The following is a 14,094-nucleotide window of genomic DNA, read 5'->3' on the forward strand; positions in this document are numbered from 1 at the left end:
TTAGAATACATCCAGGTTTACAGTACAACTTTAACAGGTTTTCAAATCACAGCTGATTCAGTGCTTGGCTTGACATGTGCCACACATTTATGACAAACATCAAATCTATTAATGCAAATTCAAATACATTTTCAAACAAACTGAAATAAATTCACTCAAAATACCTCATGTTTGTTAAAATGTTTTTATTAATGTAAACACCAGCATCTAATGAACCAAATATTGAAAGGCAAGAAAAAAAATAGAGGGTGTAGAAGTCCACAGATATCTGAGAAACAGCACATAAGGCACATTACTCTCCTGTTCACCAGACCCACTGAAAAGGTGCAATAATGACGTCCTACAAAAAAACAGACCAACAAAACTCGAGTGAAATCCATTTCCAAAAGTGCAAACCTGTCTCAAATATACCAGCATGTGAATCCCCAAAGAGTAAATACAGTATTGCACTTCAACAGTTTCCTCAGATTTCAACATGAAACAGCTCCCCACTCACAAAATACTACACCCTATTGTAGTAAACTGTTTATAAAGCTCAACAAGTGTCTGTAAATGAAAGGAAGGTGTCAATTTTCAACTTTTGGTGTGTCTACTTTTGATAAAGAAAGCAAAAGAAAAAAAAGAAAAATGTGTGTTTTGGTCAAGTATTAGAGGAACGTGGCATAAAAGCACCCATACTTAAAATGACTGATACAAAAACATTACCATTTCTACCCAAATCCACAATAACACAACTTAAAATGTCTTGAGTGTCTTTGGTGTTCGGACTCCCCATCTTTGGTTTGAACTGAAAGTCAGTTGATCCAAACTGAGCCCCGAGAATTACAGTGCACTATAATCTGTGGGTGTATCCTAAATGTAAATTGGACAAATTACTAACAGATGGAAACACTGTAGAAGTCTTATTAATCATTATAAGCCCTGTGTGAGAACTGCAGGATTTTGTAAACTATTTTTATAATGGCTCAACAGTTTAGCCAAAGTCCTGCAATCACTTTAAAAACTTCTACAGTGACTCCATCTTTGGTGACCTACTGGTAAACAAGTTCTTTACGACAGATTTCCTAATACGTTTGAAAGAATGTGTTTGAAATACGAAAAATTGCTGCTCATCCTCTGACACTCTCACACAGTCACACATGACTCTGCTGCCTACTTTTGTTGAATACCCAAGTTATCCCTCATGTGCTCATACACCACGTAGCTGATGCTGACAGCAGGTAGGACCTTCATGAAATTGGGCAGGATGCCACGGTAAAGTCCAAAGAAGCCTTCGTTTTGCAGAATGTTCTTCACAATCTTGGTCATGGGCAGCTGCTCTGAGCCCTCAAGAGAAGCTGAGAAAAAAAGAAATATTTAAAAACAATGTGAAAAAGCGAAACATGATGCCTCCTGCCAAGCCTATCGCCTGCATGGGGGCATATAAATATTTAGGAGCTTTTGGGCTGAATCTGCAGTGACTGATGTTTTGCCACTTGGGGGCAGCAGAAACAAGCTGTAAACACAACAATGATATATCATCACCTTATGAAGTTGAAACAGTTGCACATAGTTACCAATCTTGGAACCCAACAGCTACTGGTGTGGGAGGAACGGCTAATATTTCTGTGGTTAACATGGAGAAAGCTCTGCACACTGTAGCTCTTTTATTTCTATCTTTTATTGGTCCAGCTCATAGACTGTATATAAAGATGGACACTTACTCCTACTGACCAAAAAAGAAGCCAATATATCACAAACGGCCTCTGTCAGCTTGCATTTGTGAGGTCATTCGGAGCCAGAGTCTGCGACGCAGCAGCGATCCCCAGGTTATCACATCCCGCCCATACTCTTGTCCAACCAATAGCATGCAGCCCCATTGATCACGAGCACAACAGCTGGCAGACATAGGAAATCATGGCCTCCTTTTTATAGCATCAAATATCTAATGAAACTTATCAGAAAAAAACACTTGAACATACATCAGTGCAATAAGTACTACCTAAAATGACAGAAAGCGTTTATTTGATGCGTACGTTGAGTTTTTAGATTGGCCCACGTCCTGTCCGCTAACATGGAGGGGTCAGGGTTTATGACCTATACTGTAGCCAGCCACTAGAGAGCAACTAAGATGCTCTGGCTTCACTTTGAAGGAGCTGTTATGTTGTCCATCTTTACTATAGTCTATGGTCCTGCACCTGCCTTAAACAGTGTTTGGATGTGGGACGCTATTGTGTTTTTTTGCAGGGTTCCAGTGTTGCCAGCAGATATGCAGGCCAAAACCTCTTTTTTGGTGTGCCCATCATTTTCAACGATCTCTATAAAGAGATATCTGTATATGAATGCCGATAAATTTTGACTGCCGCTCCAACATGATTGGTCAATACTACTTGGACTACGAACACAAACTAAAATATCAAATATGCCAAAGATACCAAAACCTTGCCCTGTCACCAACAGATTGTTCATACGTATGCAGATATCTGTTAACAGAGCTTACCTACATATCCAGCAGATACAGTGCAACATAACCAATTATTTGGAGGTGTGTTTGTGTCCAATATTTGCTTTCCTTCTAGGCCTGTTTTTAGTTTCCACTTACTCCTGAGGGAAAAATCTGCTCCACAATGTTCACCAGCTTATTGGTAATTGGTAAAGTTTCTTTCAAGTAATGTTTACTCAGTCTTTACTTTAGCTACAGTGGTGGAGTGCCAATAACACAACATTCACCAGTAAATTGATTTACATCTTTCTATATATGTATTTTTCTTATTATGAAAAAAATCATCCTCTACTGTAAAAAAATTTTTTAAATTATTTTCTACCCTTCATGTATATTCCTCTGGATATGATCACTGGGTAAATGCCAACAGCACTAAATTAAAAGTTGACAGAATTTTGAACAAGGTTTGGTTCTCTGTACCTTGTGCCTGCATCCTGGTGCGGACCAGAGCCAGGGGGTAGCTGGCCAGCTGTCCACATGTGCTGGATAGAGTACCACAGCCAAGCAGCACCAGCACACCAGGGTTGGCTGAGTCTTTGGCGTAGCGAGACAACCAGAGGTTCTTCAAGCTCTGGTGGGGACAGGAAAGAGGTTGTGTGTGATTAGTTGATTTTGCAAAATAAAAAAGTGACATCTATAGAACATAAGTGCAAACCCTTCACTGTTTTAATGACAGATGACACATGAGAATGATTCATGAAAACATACCTCGTACACTGCCAGATCTATGCCAGCATAGGGGATGATGCCGATGAGATTGGGGATGTAGCCCTTGTAAAATGCCTTCACTCCCTCAGTCTTCAGGATTTTCTTGGCACAGTCAAACATTCCTGAGTACTGCCCGGTCTTCCTCAGGGTCAGACGGGTTTTCATCACCTGCGGGAACAAAGTGATCATCAGTGAAGCCGTTCTGTACCTGACAGCACTTCTACTGACACTTTGTTGCAGCCAGCAGCTGCTGAGGCTTAACAAATATGGATGTAGCCTTTAGTCTGACTGAAGGTGAACAACTTGTGAATGAGTTTGTGTCAGTATTGATACATTGTGTTACCACTTCACCAAAAAGATCAAGGTGGGAAATTTGCATTATCTTTCTAAAGTCACTCACATCTTTAAACGTTGCTCTTTATTTAAGGTTTGACTGAGAGAGGCAGGGTTCAGAGGACCATTAGTGTAGACCTAACCTAGATAACTATCTGTCTCATTAAATGTATATGAAAATACATTTTCTGGCACTCTTAACGGCACTCTTAATACACCTGTAAGTGCCTCCGCCTCCGCTTACCTCCATGGGGTAGATGGCAGTTTGTGCTGTGGCTCCAGCCAGCGATCCAGCCAGGAACCTCTCGTGGGTCTTGATCGTCCCTGGTTCACTGGCCAGCATCTTCTTATACTGATGAAAGACAGTGACGAGTATAGGGGTGAGAAAATATTGATTCTCATGAACACTGTAATGATCTTAAACTTAAACTTAACATGCAAAGGCTCTTGGCAGTGAGTGAGTCATTTTGTGTTGTGTTGTGAACCCCCGAAGGCTAGATCCTTCAGTGTTGTAGTAATTCATCCTCAGCCATTTGACTCTTCCACTCCAACATAACAACATATTGCTAGCTTAAACCATGGACTGTATAAAATAAACGTAACTAACATGATGTCACCCACTGGTTTGAGGACTCTGGTTTTAAACCGTGACTTTGGAATTTTGGCCATTACCATCTTAGATTTTTGGAGCCAAAAGTGACCATAGTTGGACAAGAGGGTGGAGATAACCCTAACGCTAGCTACTAGCTTGGTTAGTGTTGTGGATTCACAGCTATAATTAACTGCGATAATGCTAATGCTAGTTTTTGCAGGTGAAAAACAGGCCTAAAACCATTACTGAAAAAAGTGAATATCCAACTCCTTAGACAGTCTTTTAGCGCAAGCAAATGCTGAACATGATATTTTTTTTTTTTAGACAAATCAAAACTTTACACTAACTATGAACTGAAAGCATGTCAAAATAGCGACAGCTGTTCCTTTTTTGGCACTTCCACATTGGCTTCATTTTTCAGAGGTTGCAGTCACAAGTTTGCATCGCTAGCATTGACTGTAATCCTAAATCCTCATTTTGCTAACAGGTATTATAATATATTGCAATATACTGAATTGTAATTACTGTATCGTGATACGTATTGTGTCGCCGGATCTCGCCATTACTCCATTAGTGTCTGTAATTATCTTGAGCTGACATTGTGTCTTGGGATGTCATTATAAATTTTACAATACATCAATGATCTTTGATATTGAAAAGGTTACATCAATAATGACATGCTGCAAAACAATACAGTGCATCTATGTATCTAGCATGTTTCTGTTTACCTTCTCATAGGCCATAAATTTAATGGCCGTCTCCGGGGCGATCTTCAGCACGTTGATACCGTTTCCTCTCCACAGAGACGTTGGGCCTCCTTCTTTTAACATTTGCTTAAAACCACTAACCAGGCTGATTTTGTTGGTCTTGGTGGAATGCACCTGTACATTAAAGAAAAGAAAAACACCTGTAAGCCATTACTTAAAAATGTAAATACATGTATTTTGTTGTTCTAAAGGCACCATTTAGGTTATATAAAACACAAACATGACCATGACAGACCACCAATTAAAAAAAAGTTTTGACACACCTGCATGAACACCTTCATTCTGTCCAGTGGGGCAGTTCCTGTACGGGACACGGCACCGGCCATGGCCCCCGCTGCCAGCTGCTTCCACCACACACCGGTCGTCTTCTCCTCCTCTGTGAACTCATCTGGGATGGAGAGGCTGTCACCAATGTCCAGCACCTACACAAAACAAATATAATTAAACCACAGTCAGACACATTTAAATTTTGTGTCAACTGTGTATAGTTTCATCATCAAGGAGCTAAAAGGAAATGTGAAACTCTCACAACTCTCAAACAGATATGCTCATTAATAGCCATAAGCTGTCAGAATAGATCTGTCTGAATATAACTAGAGCTTTGTACTGTTCAAATATAAATTTTATGCATATTTTAAAACTGATGGAAGCCTGTGTTTGAGATTGACGTTATTTGAATCACACCTTTAAAACCACATGATTACCTGCTTCGCCTTGAACTTAATTCCTGGCAGCACCGGTCACTCAGCATATCCTCATCCGAAGTCTTACATAACAACAGATCCATGCTGTGAGATCAATTACATCATTGCACGACACTTTATGAAACCAGTTGTTTGAGTATAAAACAATGTTCTGTTTCGCGGAGACTTTGTCAGAGATGTCGTGATTTAATTCTAAGGTCATTTTGTGGGTGTTTCAGTTACTAAACAGAGATGTGTTTCAAGGTATACAAAATATTTTGACATCTCTTGTACAGTCATGGGAGTGGAGGGACAACACCTTACAATAAAGCTAATTAAATACCAACTGTGTCCTTAAAAATCAGAGTTGAAGAGCACCTTTGTCCCACAGTCTCATACACTGGACATTATAAGTAATTGGCCGCATTAAAGTGCATCACAATAGCTCAGATATCCATGTTAGTGTCTCCACACCCAGTATACCGGCCTGTCAGCTTTTGAGTTTTACAAATGTACACACAACATATAAGCCAATATAAATTTCTAGACATAAACACATAACATAAAAATATATTTTTGATAAAGAAAACTCATCTCTGATTAATATAAAATTGTGATATAGAAAGAGAAATGTACTAAGCAGGACATTTTACAGTTGAAAAACAATTTGTAAGTGCTCTCTAGTGAACAAACACTGTTTCTAAATTACCTTCAACATACCTCTCTGTATTGCAGTTTCTTGTAATTTATGGGCCTGCATACTGAATATTTCAGTATCTGTGATAAGATTTAATTGGCTGATGTATCAATCAGGTTCTACTATCAAGACACGCCAAGTTTTAATTCATGACCAGGAGACAACCTGGACTCACCATGTCCACCTCCACCTCATAGATCCCCCCATCTTCTTCAAAGTCGATGAAGAACAAGTTTGTCTGTTGGTGCTGCTGGTGAGGGTGCAGCAGAGCCAAGGCCATCTCAACTCTGATAAAGCTGCTGATCCAGTACAATACAGCCCCACTGTGGTACAAGATCCCTCCTAAACTCTGTTCCTCAGACTCCTTTACACGATTCTAATAAAGTTCCCCGTCAGATGTCAAAAGGTCTGCAGATCAAATCCAGCCCGAAGGAAGAGAAGCTGAATCCCGAGCAGCCAGGAACCATCAGCATGAACACTGGAGATGATGTGAGGCTCTCACTGCCATAGAAGACTCCAACCACTGCTTCAGTCTCACCACTGCCTCATCTTAGCAACCTCACCCCTGTCCGGTTCTAGACTCTCTGCGCGACCTGTCCCAATCCCACTGACAAGATAATCCTTCTCAAATTAGCTTATCTCCGCCTCAGTTTAGCAGCCACAGGTTTATTTAACCTCTGAGGCAGTGCCAGTGAACCGAGGCAGCAAACGTCAGAGATTAGCCATTGACTGGAACTGTATGTGTCTCTGTCATGCACACATAGTGCACGTCACACTGTGTGTGTTTCGTGTGAAACTTCAGTTGAATTTGGATTTGAGTATTCTTTGTTAGTCTAACAAGCAGCAAAAAGTTTGGGAGTGAAGTGAAGCATCTGACTAAAACTAATCAGACTACATTTCTTGAACTGGACCAAAAGACTCTTTTTTTGCAAGTTCTATACAGCCTCTTTTCCCAAGAAAAGGTCATTATGAAAAAGTTTTTGTCTCCACTTGTCTCTTTACTTTTCTCACTTCTTTTTTGGATATGAATGAGTCTCATCTGGTGACGTACAGCTACTGATCTGTTGCCAAAGTCCTCACCCAAATCCAGTATCAGCGTAAAACTCTCTTTCACAACTTTCCCTCTTAGTGCAATGGTCCTTAAAGTGATGTCTGGGACAGTTGAAGGACACTGAAGGCGCGGGTAGGACAGTTAACTGTGGTGCCTCCATATTTCTTCTGTTTTTATTAAATGGAGTTTATAACTAGGGATTTTTTTTCTCTATGTGAGGGCGTCCGGGCATCCTCGATCTGCTCAGACTGGCCTTGGTGCCAGAGCAAAATGAAAACTGTATAAGAAATGCTTTTTCATTACCAACTGTGTGTACTGGGCTGTAATTATGCCTCATAATAACTTATAATACCTCATTAAAACAAAAGAGACATTAACAATAAGTTAAAAATACTTTAAACCTTTAAAGTTTAGTCCACACCATGACAACAGATGTTTACTTTTTTGGACTTAACCTTTGGTTATGTGTGGCATTATTTTGGTCTGTGTTTCATGAGTATATCACTATGTTAACCAGCCATGTCCAAAGTCCGACCTGGGGGCCAATTGTGGCCCGCGTACGGACTCTAAAAGGCCCTCGGCTTGTCTGGCAAAATGTATTGTATGTGGCCCACCACACAATATTGGTTAATTAAACAAGATCACTGTGTACTTCTTTCATTCACCTTACAATGGCAGGAATATCGTAGTTTGTAGACATGCATCAAATAGGAACTAGTGAGTTTTCACACACTGTGAGGGCTGCCGCTTTTAAGAACGGGGGAAAGCTTAATACTTATTCAGTAGAAGATAAAAACGTTTTTTGGTTTTTGGTTTTTTGAGCAACCAATATCATGCATGCTGGTCCACAGGTATTTTCACATTATCTACTCTGGCCCAAGAAAGTTTGGACACCTTTGATGATAACAAAATAATTCCATCATTATGGCTTTTTTCTCTCTCCTTCAGACAGAATAGTTACTGAGTCATGCCCTCTCCTTACCGAGGAATGCTTCCAGTAGCGGATTATCTCCTGCAGGTTGGTAGCTGGGTTAAACAGGAAATGCTCCCTCCATTCATTCCAGTCCAAAGACATGGTGCCGTCCGCATCAATACTGTACAACAGGGAAAGACAGAAGACCACATTTTATGTGTTGTTTTCATCTAAAATATGAAACTAAGGTCCACTTAAGACTAACTGGGCCTACTTATTGGCTCGTAGGGGCAGAAATGGGCTTTTTATATTTTAGTGTTAAGGGTTGATGATTGGGGAAATCTGTTGGGAGCACATAAACAGCACCAACAAGGGTGCTTTTTTTCAATTTTCCATCCATCCATCTTCTAACTGCTTCATCCTCTTGAGGGTCGCGGGGGGGCTGGAGCCTATCCCAGCTGACATTGGGCGAGAGGCAGGGTAAATATTTATGACCCTTTTTAATTTGCCTTTTGTATCTGATGAAGTGTAGAAGAGAGCTAACAGAGGGAGAGATGTGGGATGACAGGAAACAAAGGCCTTCAGCTGGACTCCAACTGTGGACTTAATGATTGCATGACAGGCGCCTTAAACACCAACAGGAAATGCACAATTTGTGTTTTCAATAAACACTGAATCCTGAACAATGTGAGAATGGACAGTGACACCTAACCAGAAGTTTAACTAACAAATGAACCCACAGTCCAGAATCTTAATCTCGTCATACTGTGATGAACAAAGAACACAAAAAAAAGGATTTAGGCACTAATTTATATTTCTAAAGAATAATTAGCATCACGTTTATCAAAATAAAAGTAACATTTCATGTTGTAAACTTCATTTCACTACAAGCCCTCCATCAAAGAAAATGGATGATAGTCTACGCCAAACTCCATTTACTTTCAGACCAATTAAGCTCCTCCTTACTTCTGCTCAGTCAGAGACAGAGAGAGATTGGCAATAGACAGCGGTGTGGAAGCATGCAAACAAAACAGAAAAATAGGTCACAAGAAGATTAGAGTCATTAAAATCAAACCACCAGCAATTATAACAGTAGAACAGGTTTTACGTAAAATCTATTTTCAGAATAAATTAGCAAACACAAATGACATAACCGGCACATTTCTTAGCTTATTTTTCTATACTTTGAAACAAAGTAATAAAAATAAGGACACCATGTGTCTCCTCCATCTCTTCTACGGTCTCCTCTGTAGCCAATCTCTGTCCTCATCTGCCCTAAATGTTCATTTTTCCTTTATTTCCTTCCTCTGTGTCAGTACGGCTGACTGACACACTCATAAATTACTCTCTGCGGTTTTCAAACAAATCTTTCTGTCTGATTCAGAGTCATGCACATCCTGCTTTACTTCTCTGTCTACGGCTCACTGTCAAGTTTGCTCCTGTACATCTGCTGCTTCTTTGTTTATGCAAATACAGAACATACTGGATATCTCGCTGCATAAACCCGGCCTGACTGCAAAGAGCTGGGAACAATATGGAGTGTTGAACAGGATCCAATTCAGTGTAACGTGTTCATTTCAAACTTGTTTCTTTATTAGTGGTACAATATTTTCTCTGCTGCTGTTACACTTCCTGCTTGCATACAATGTTACCAAGTAACATTTAATGTTTGTTGTATTGTTTTTGTGCTTCCAACTATGACTGGGCTTCTGGCCAGACAGACTGATGACACATATCAAACAGGTTTTACACACACGTAGATCCCAGAGCTTAGTCTTATTACTATTGAATGTTGGGACACAAACAGTTGTCCCATTAGTTTGTCAAAGTGGAATGATGACAAATTGATTTATACTTAGCCTTCTTATTGTTTTATCATCAGTTAGCTCCTCCAGCATTTATGAACCCAGAGCAAAAGCAGGGAACTGAATATGTGTGGTATACCTATAGTAACTGCAACCTGGAGCCGTTTTACAAAGATATACTGTGAATATAAAATATCTGTTGTATGAAATATTCGACAACAATTAAAACTGTACACTATTAAAAAAAAGGTTTAAAAATATTATAGTCTAACCTCTCTCTCTCTCTCTCTCTCTCTCCCCACTCCCGCTGCAGTTCTCTCTCTCATTACCGTATTTACAGGTTATTTATTTTTCTCTGACATATAGAGCTCGCCCCCATCCTGGTAAAATTGCTGATAAAGTGTGATAAGACAAAACAACTACAGTACTTATAAATAATGTGATCATTTAACTAATGGAGGAAGCCTCTGGGCTTCTGCATTTCTTCCATAACAGTCTGCTTATCTGACATGTTATTTAAGTACAAAAAAAGCAGGGGAGTCAATTATTAATTTACAAAAACTCATCAAAAATGTGTCCTTTTTAAAAGGCAGTGAAACATCATGGTTTGGTTAACAACTTGTGAGCAGCCCTGTGCTTATATACACCAGCAGGGTACCTGTGTAGGCTATTTATATGTGTGCCCTTTAGGTCCTAGGCTTTGAAAATGTTAGTGGAGCAACCCCTTTACATATTACAGTTTTTGCTCTCATCGTGAAAATACTTTTAATTCACCCAATTGTTCACCAGACTCACCAAGCTAACAAAAACAACGTTATCTAATGGCCAATTTTTAATCAAACTCCCCCATTAACAATACTGTTCCTACATGTTTGGATATGTTCCACGACTTAGATATCTTGCCAGCTTTTTATCACGTGCTGTCAGCTCAGAGCCAAGATACAGACTGAACTGGTTATCAGTGCCTCACACTGGTCCCCGCCTTTGGCATCTTTCTGTCACTTGCACTTTACATGTAACTCCATGAGGGTTTTGCTTGGATCCAAGAGTAAGAGGAGATGAATATTTACATGAGACCTGCAGAGTGACCTTCTTAAATCATTAGCAGCTACAAAATAAGCAGAAATACCTTTGAAGGATCTTCTCTGCCTCGGCTTTACTGATGTCCATTCCCAGATCGGCAAATGACTGCTTTATCTCCGTGATGTCTATTCGACCTGTTGAAAATGAAACCACAGTAGTCCTGACATCTCTCACATGCTGAGGAACGTACATTCCCCATCACTAACATGATAGACACATCACTACACATACGCTTTAGGAACATTTGAAGTTTGCTAGATGAGATAATTACAGCACACATACCATCATTGTTTTTGTCCAAGCTCTTGAAGGTCAGTCGTAACTTCTTCTCATGTTCCTTTAGATACTTGGTGAACTCGTTGAAGTCGAGCCCCTCATCTTTGTCCTTGTCTCCAGAGGAAACTATTTTCTAACAGCAAAAACACACACACAGAATATTAGCAACCCAATGTCATCATGTCGTACAGTTATAGAGAGGCCGATGACTTTTAGTTGAGTCTGCCACCTCCTCCAGAATAACGCAGCAAATTCCTCCTTTGACCCTACATGTCCTGCTTTACATTTATTCATCAACATCTGAATTTAATCACCTTTATTCATCTGTATCCTTGTTTGCAAGGATTGACTATGATCAAGAGGTATTTCATTCAGTTGTCTTGCTATGTTGTAAGAGCATAATGTTGAGCAAATTTGTGCTGATTCAGGATCAGTCCCTCAGGGGATAAAGTGAAACCTGAATCGCAGCGTGACTTTTGAATACTTTCAAAAGTCAAGAGGCGATCCAAGTACTGTGGATGAGTGCAATCCACATGGAAATCAATTAATGTAAAGAAAAAAACACCATGCCACTTTCAATGAATTAGTTTTTGCCTAAATTAAAGGTAAAGTAAAGTTTCAGAAGATGAATTGTGGTGTTAATGAGAACACCACTTAGCCAAACGTAGCCTGTGCGCATGTTTATTACCTTTATCATATCAACGTCATGTAATTGCATAGATATGGAAAGCTCCTGTTTTACGACACGGAGCAGTGACCTTTCCTAACCTTTTTCTCCTGAGTCATACTTTTATAGTTATCAGACTCACTGATGAGTGTGAGGAATGTGATACTATTTGATTAGCGAAGGTGGGTCCGTCCTCGTCAAGTCGCAGCCCACAATAAACGCTCACCTGCACCTATAGTTTGAACTTTGAAACAGTTTCTTCACTTGCCTGATCTTGCTGTTACTTCTGCAGAAATAAAGCTGATTTCCAAAGAAGCCAGGGTGTTAATGCTCCAGGTGATATGTTACTATTTGTGTGAGAACATTCTGTCACACATTTTGCAGACATGCTGGAGCAGTTTGGGGCTGAGCGCCTTGCTGGAGGGCACCTCAGTGTTGGTAATGAAGGAAGGGCGAACACTGTTCTGTCATCTGCCTGCTCAGTAAAAGTACTGCATTCAAAAGTTTACTGCATCAATGAAGATAAAATTGGAGATAAAACAAGGATAAAAACCTACAATGAAGATCATGTGCTGTGAGTAAAAGCTCCAGAACTGCTACTAAATAGACCTTGTTGTAGATTTTTTTTCCCCAACTGTTGCTTCCAAAGTCAAGAACATAATTCAAACCTCATCTTTTCACCTAACTTGGATGAGAGCTCTTGAAAAAAACTTGAAACAAACTGGAAAAAACTCCATCTGCTGATGAAGATCATGTGATATAATCAAAAGCTGCAGAGCAGCCGCAACATGGTGCCAGTGGTGAGTTTTCTAATCTCTTTAGATAAAGTTTGAAAGTGTGTCAGTCCTGAAGGGGTGATATTTCAGGATTACAACTGAGCACAGGCCAAATTTAAAGACGCTCAGATTTCATTGAACACATGAGTCAGCAGTATTTGGAAATATTCCTATAAAATGAATGCAGCATTAAGTACAAAGCACATTCACAAGTAGTGCTGACATTATTTGATGATGAATTAATGATCATTTTGATGAGCATGTTTTCATTAACTTCAATTATCAAGCAAAAATCTGAAAGTTTTACCAGTTTCTGCACCCAAAATGTTTAGATTTTATGTTTTTTGTGTTTTCTATATCCATAAATGGAATATCTGAAGGCAAACAGACATTTGAAGATGTCTTCTTGGGCAGCTGGAATATTATAATTGCAATTTTCACTATTTCCTCACATTTTATAGACTTAAACATTAGTAATTAATCAAAAACATCATTAAAGTTGCAGTCCTGAAGTAACAATAAAGTGCCATGTATCTAAAGCAGTACTCAGGGACAGTATTTGAGTAGATGTATTTAGTTACTTCCTCTGAGGCCTGTGCTTTATTGTTAGGTTTACTGAGAGTTAATACAAAGTAACTGCAGCCTGTCCTGTTCCATCAGGAATGCAGCAGCTTAATAGCCTACACATAAAGTATTTGTGTCAACTGTCTCGCCCTGTGAGGCCTTCATGTGTGCTGTTTCCTGTGTCCATGACTCTACCTGAGCTGCTTCTCTCCCAGTCTTGATACCCATGGCAGCCAGGCCCGCCTTCAGCTCAGACACATCCACTTTCCCATCCTTGTTGGTGTCCAGCTTGGCGAACAGATCTTCGTATGTTTTGGACGCATCATCAGCACACAAGCAGTCCGTGAAAAACAGCTTCCTGACGACTTGATACATGTTTGATGTGAGACTGAGAGCAACACAGACGCTAAGTTGAGCAATTTAACTGCTGTGGAAACACACACACACGCACACACACACACAGGCCGATTCCTGCGGCTGTTGGCACTTCTGGTTTCAAGCACCAGGATCGATCCGTGGGATTTCAGAGAGATTTCCGCGGTGCAGCTTCAAAACAAAGTCGTGGGAAAATCCTCATAAGTTGGTGTAGGGAACGACCCGGTAGCCAGAGGTGATACAATGAAACTTAGCAGAAGGCAGTTTGCGGATGAGGTAGGCTGGCAGAGCTGAGCAGAAGGGTGGGGACAGTCGGGTTGCT

General features: G+C 40.1%; 1 protein-coding gene across 1 annotated transcript; it reads right to left on the minus strand.

Moving 5' to 3' along the window:
* Window positions 1-168: 168 nt before the first annotated feature.
* Window positions 169-14,089, minus strand: LOC126396621 (calcium-binding mitochondrial carrier protein SCaMC-1-like). Its single transcript, XM_050054844.1, has 10 exons — window positions 13,593-14,089; window positions 11,397-11,523; window positions 11,161-11,248; window positions 8,296-8,407; window positions 5,146-5,304; window positions 4,844-4,996; window positions 3,768-3,875; window positions 3,191-3,358; window positions 2,903-3,053; window positions 169-1,337 (listed from the first exon to the last, which is right to left on the minus strand). Exons 1-10 carry the CDS (start codon window positions 13,770-13,772, stop codon window positions 1,153-1,155), a joined length of 1,431 nt encoding a protein of 476 aa, XP_049910801.1. The 5' UTR covers window positions 13,773-14,089; the 3' UTR covers window positions 169-1,152.
* Between the last annotated feature and the right edge of the window lie 5 nt (window positions 14,090-14,094).

Source organism: Epinephelus moara, chromosome 10, assembly GCF_006386435.1.
Source record: "Epinephelus moara isolate mb chromosome 10, YSFRI_EMoa_1.0, whole genome shotgun sequence".
Lineage (NCBI taxonomy): Eukaryota > Metazoa > Chordata > Actinopteri > Perciformes > Serranidae > Epinephelus > Epinephelus moara.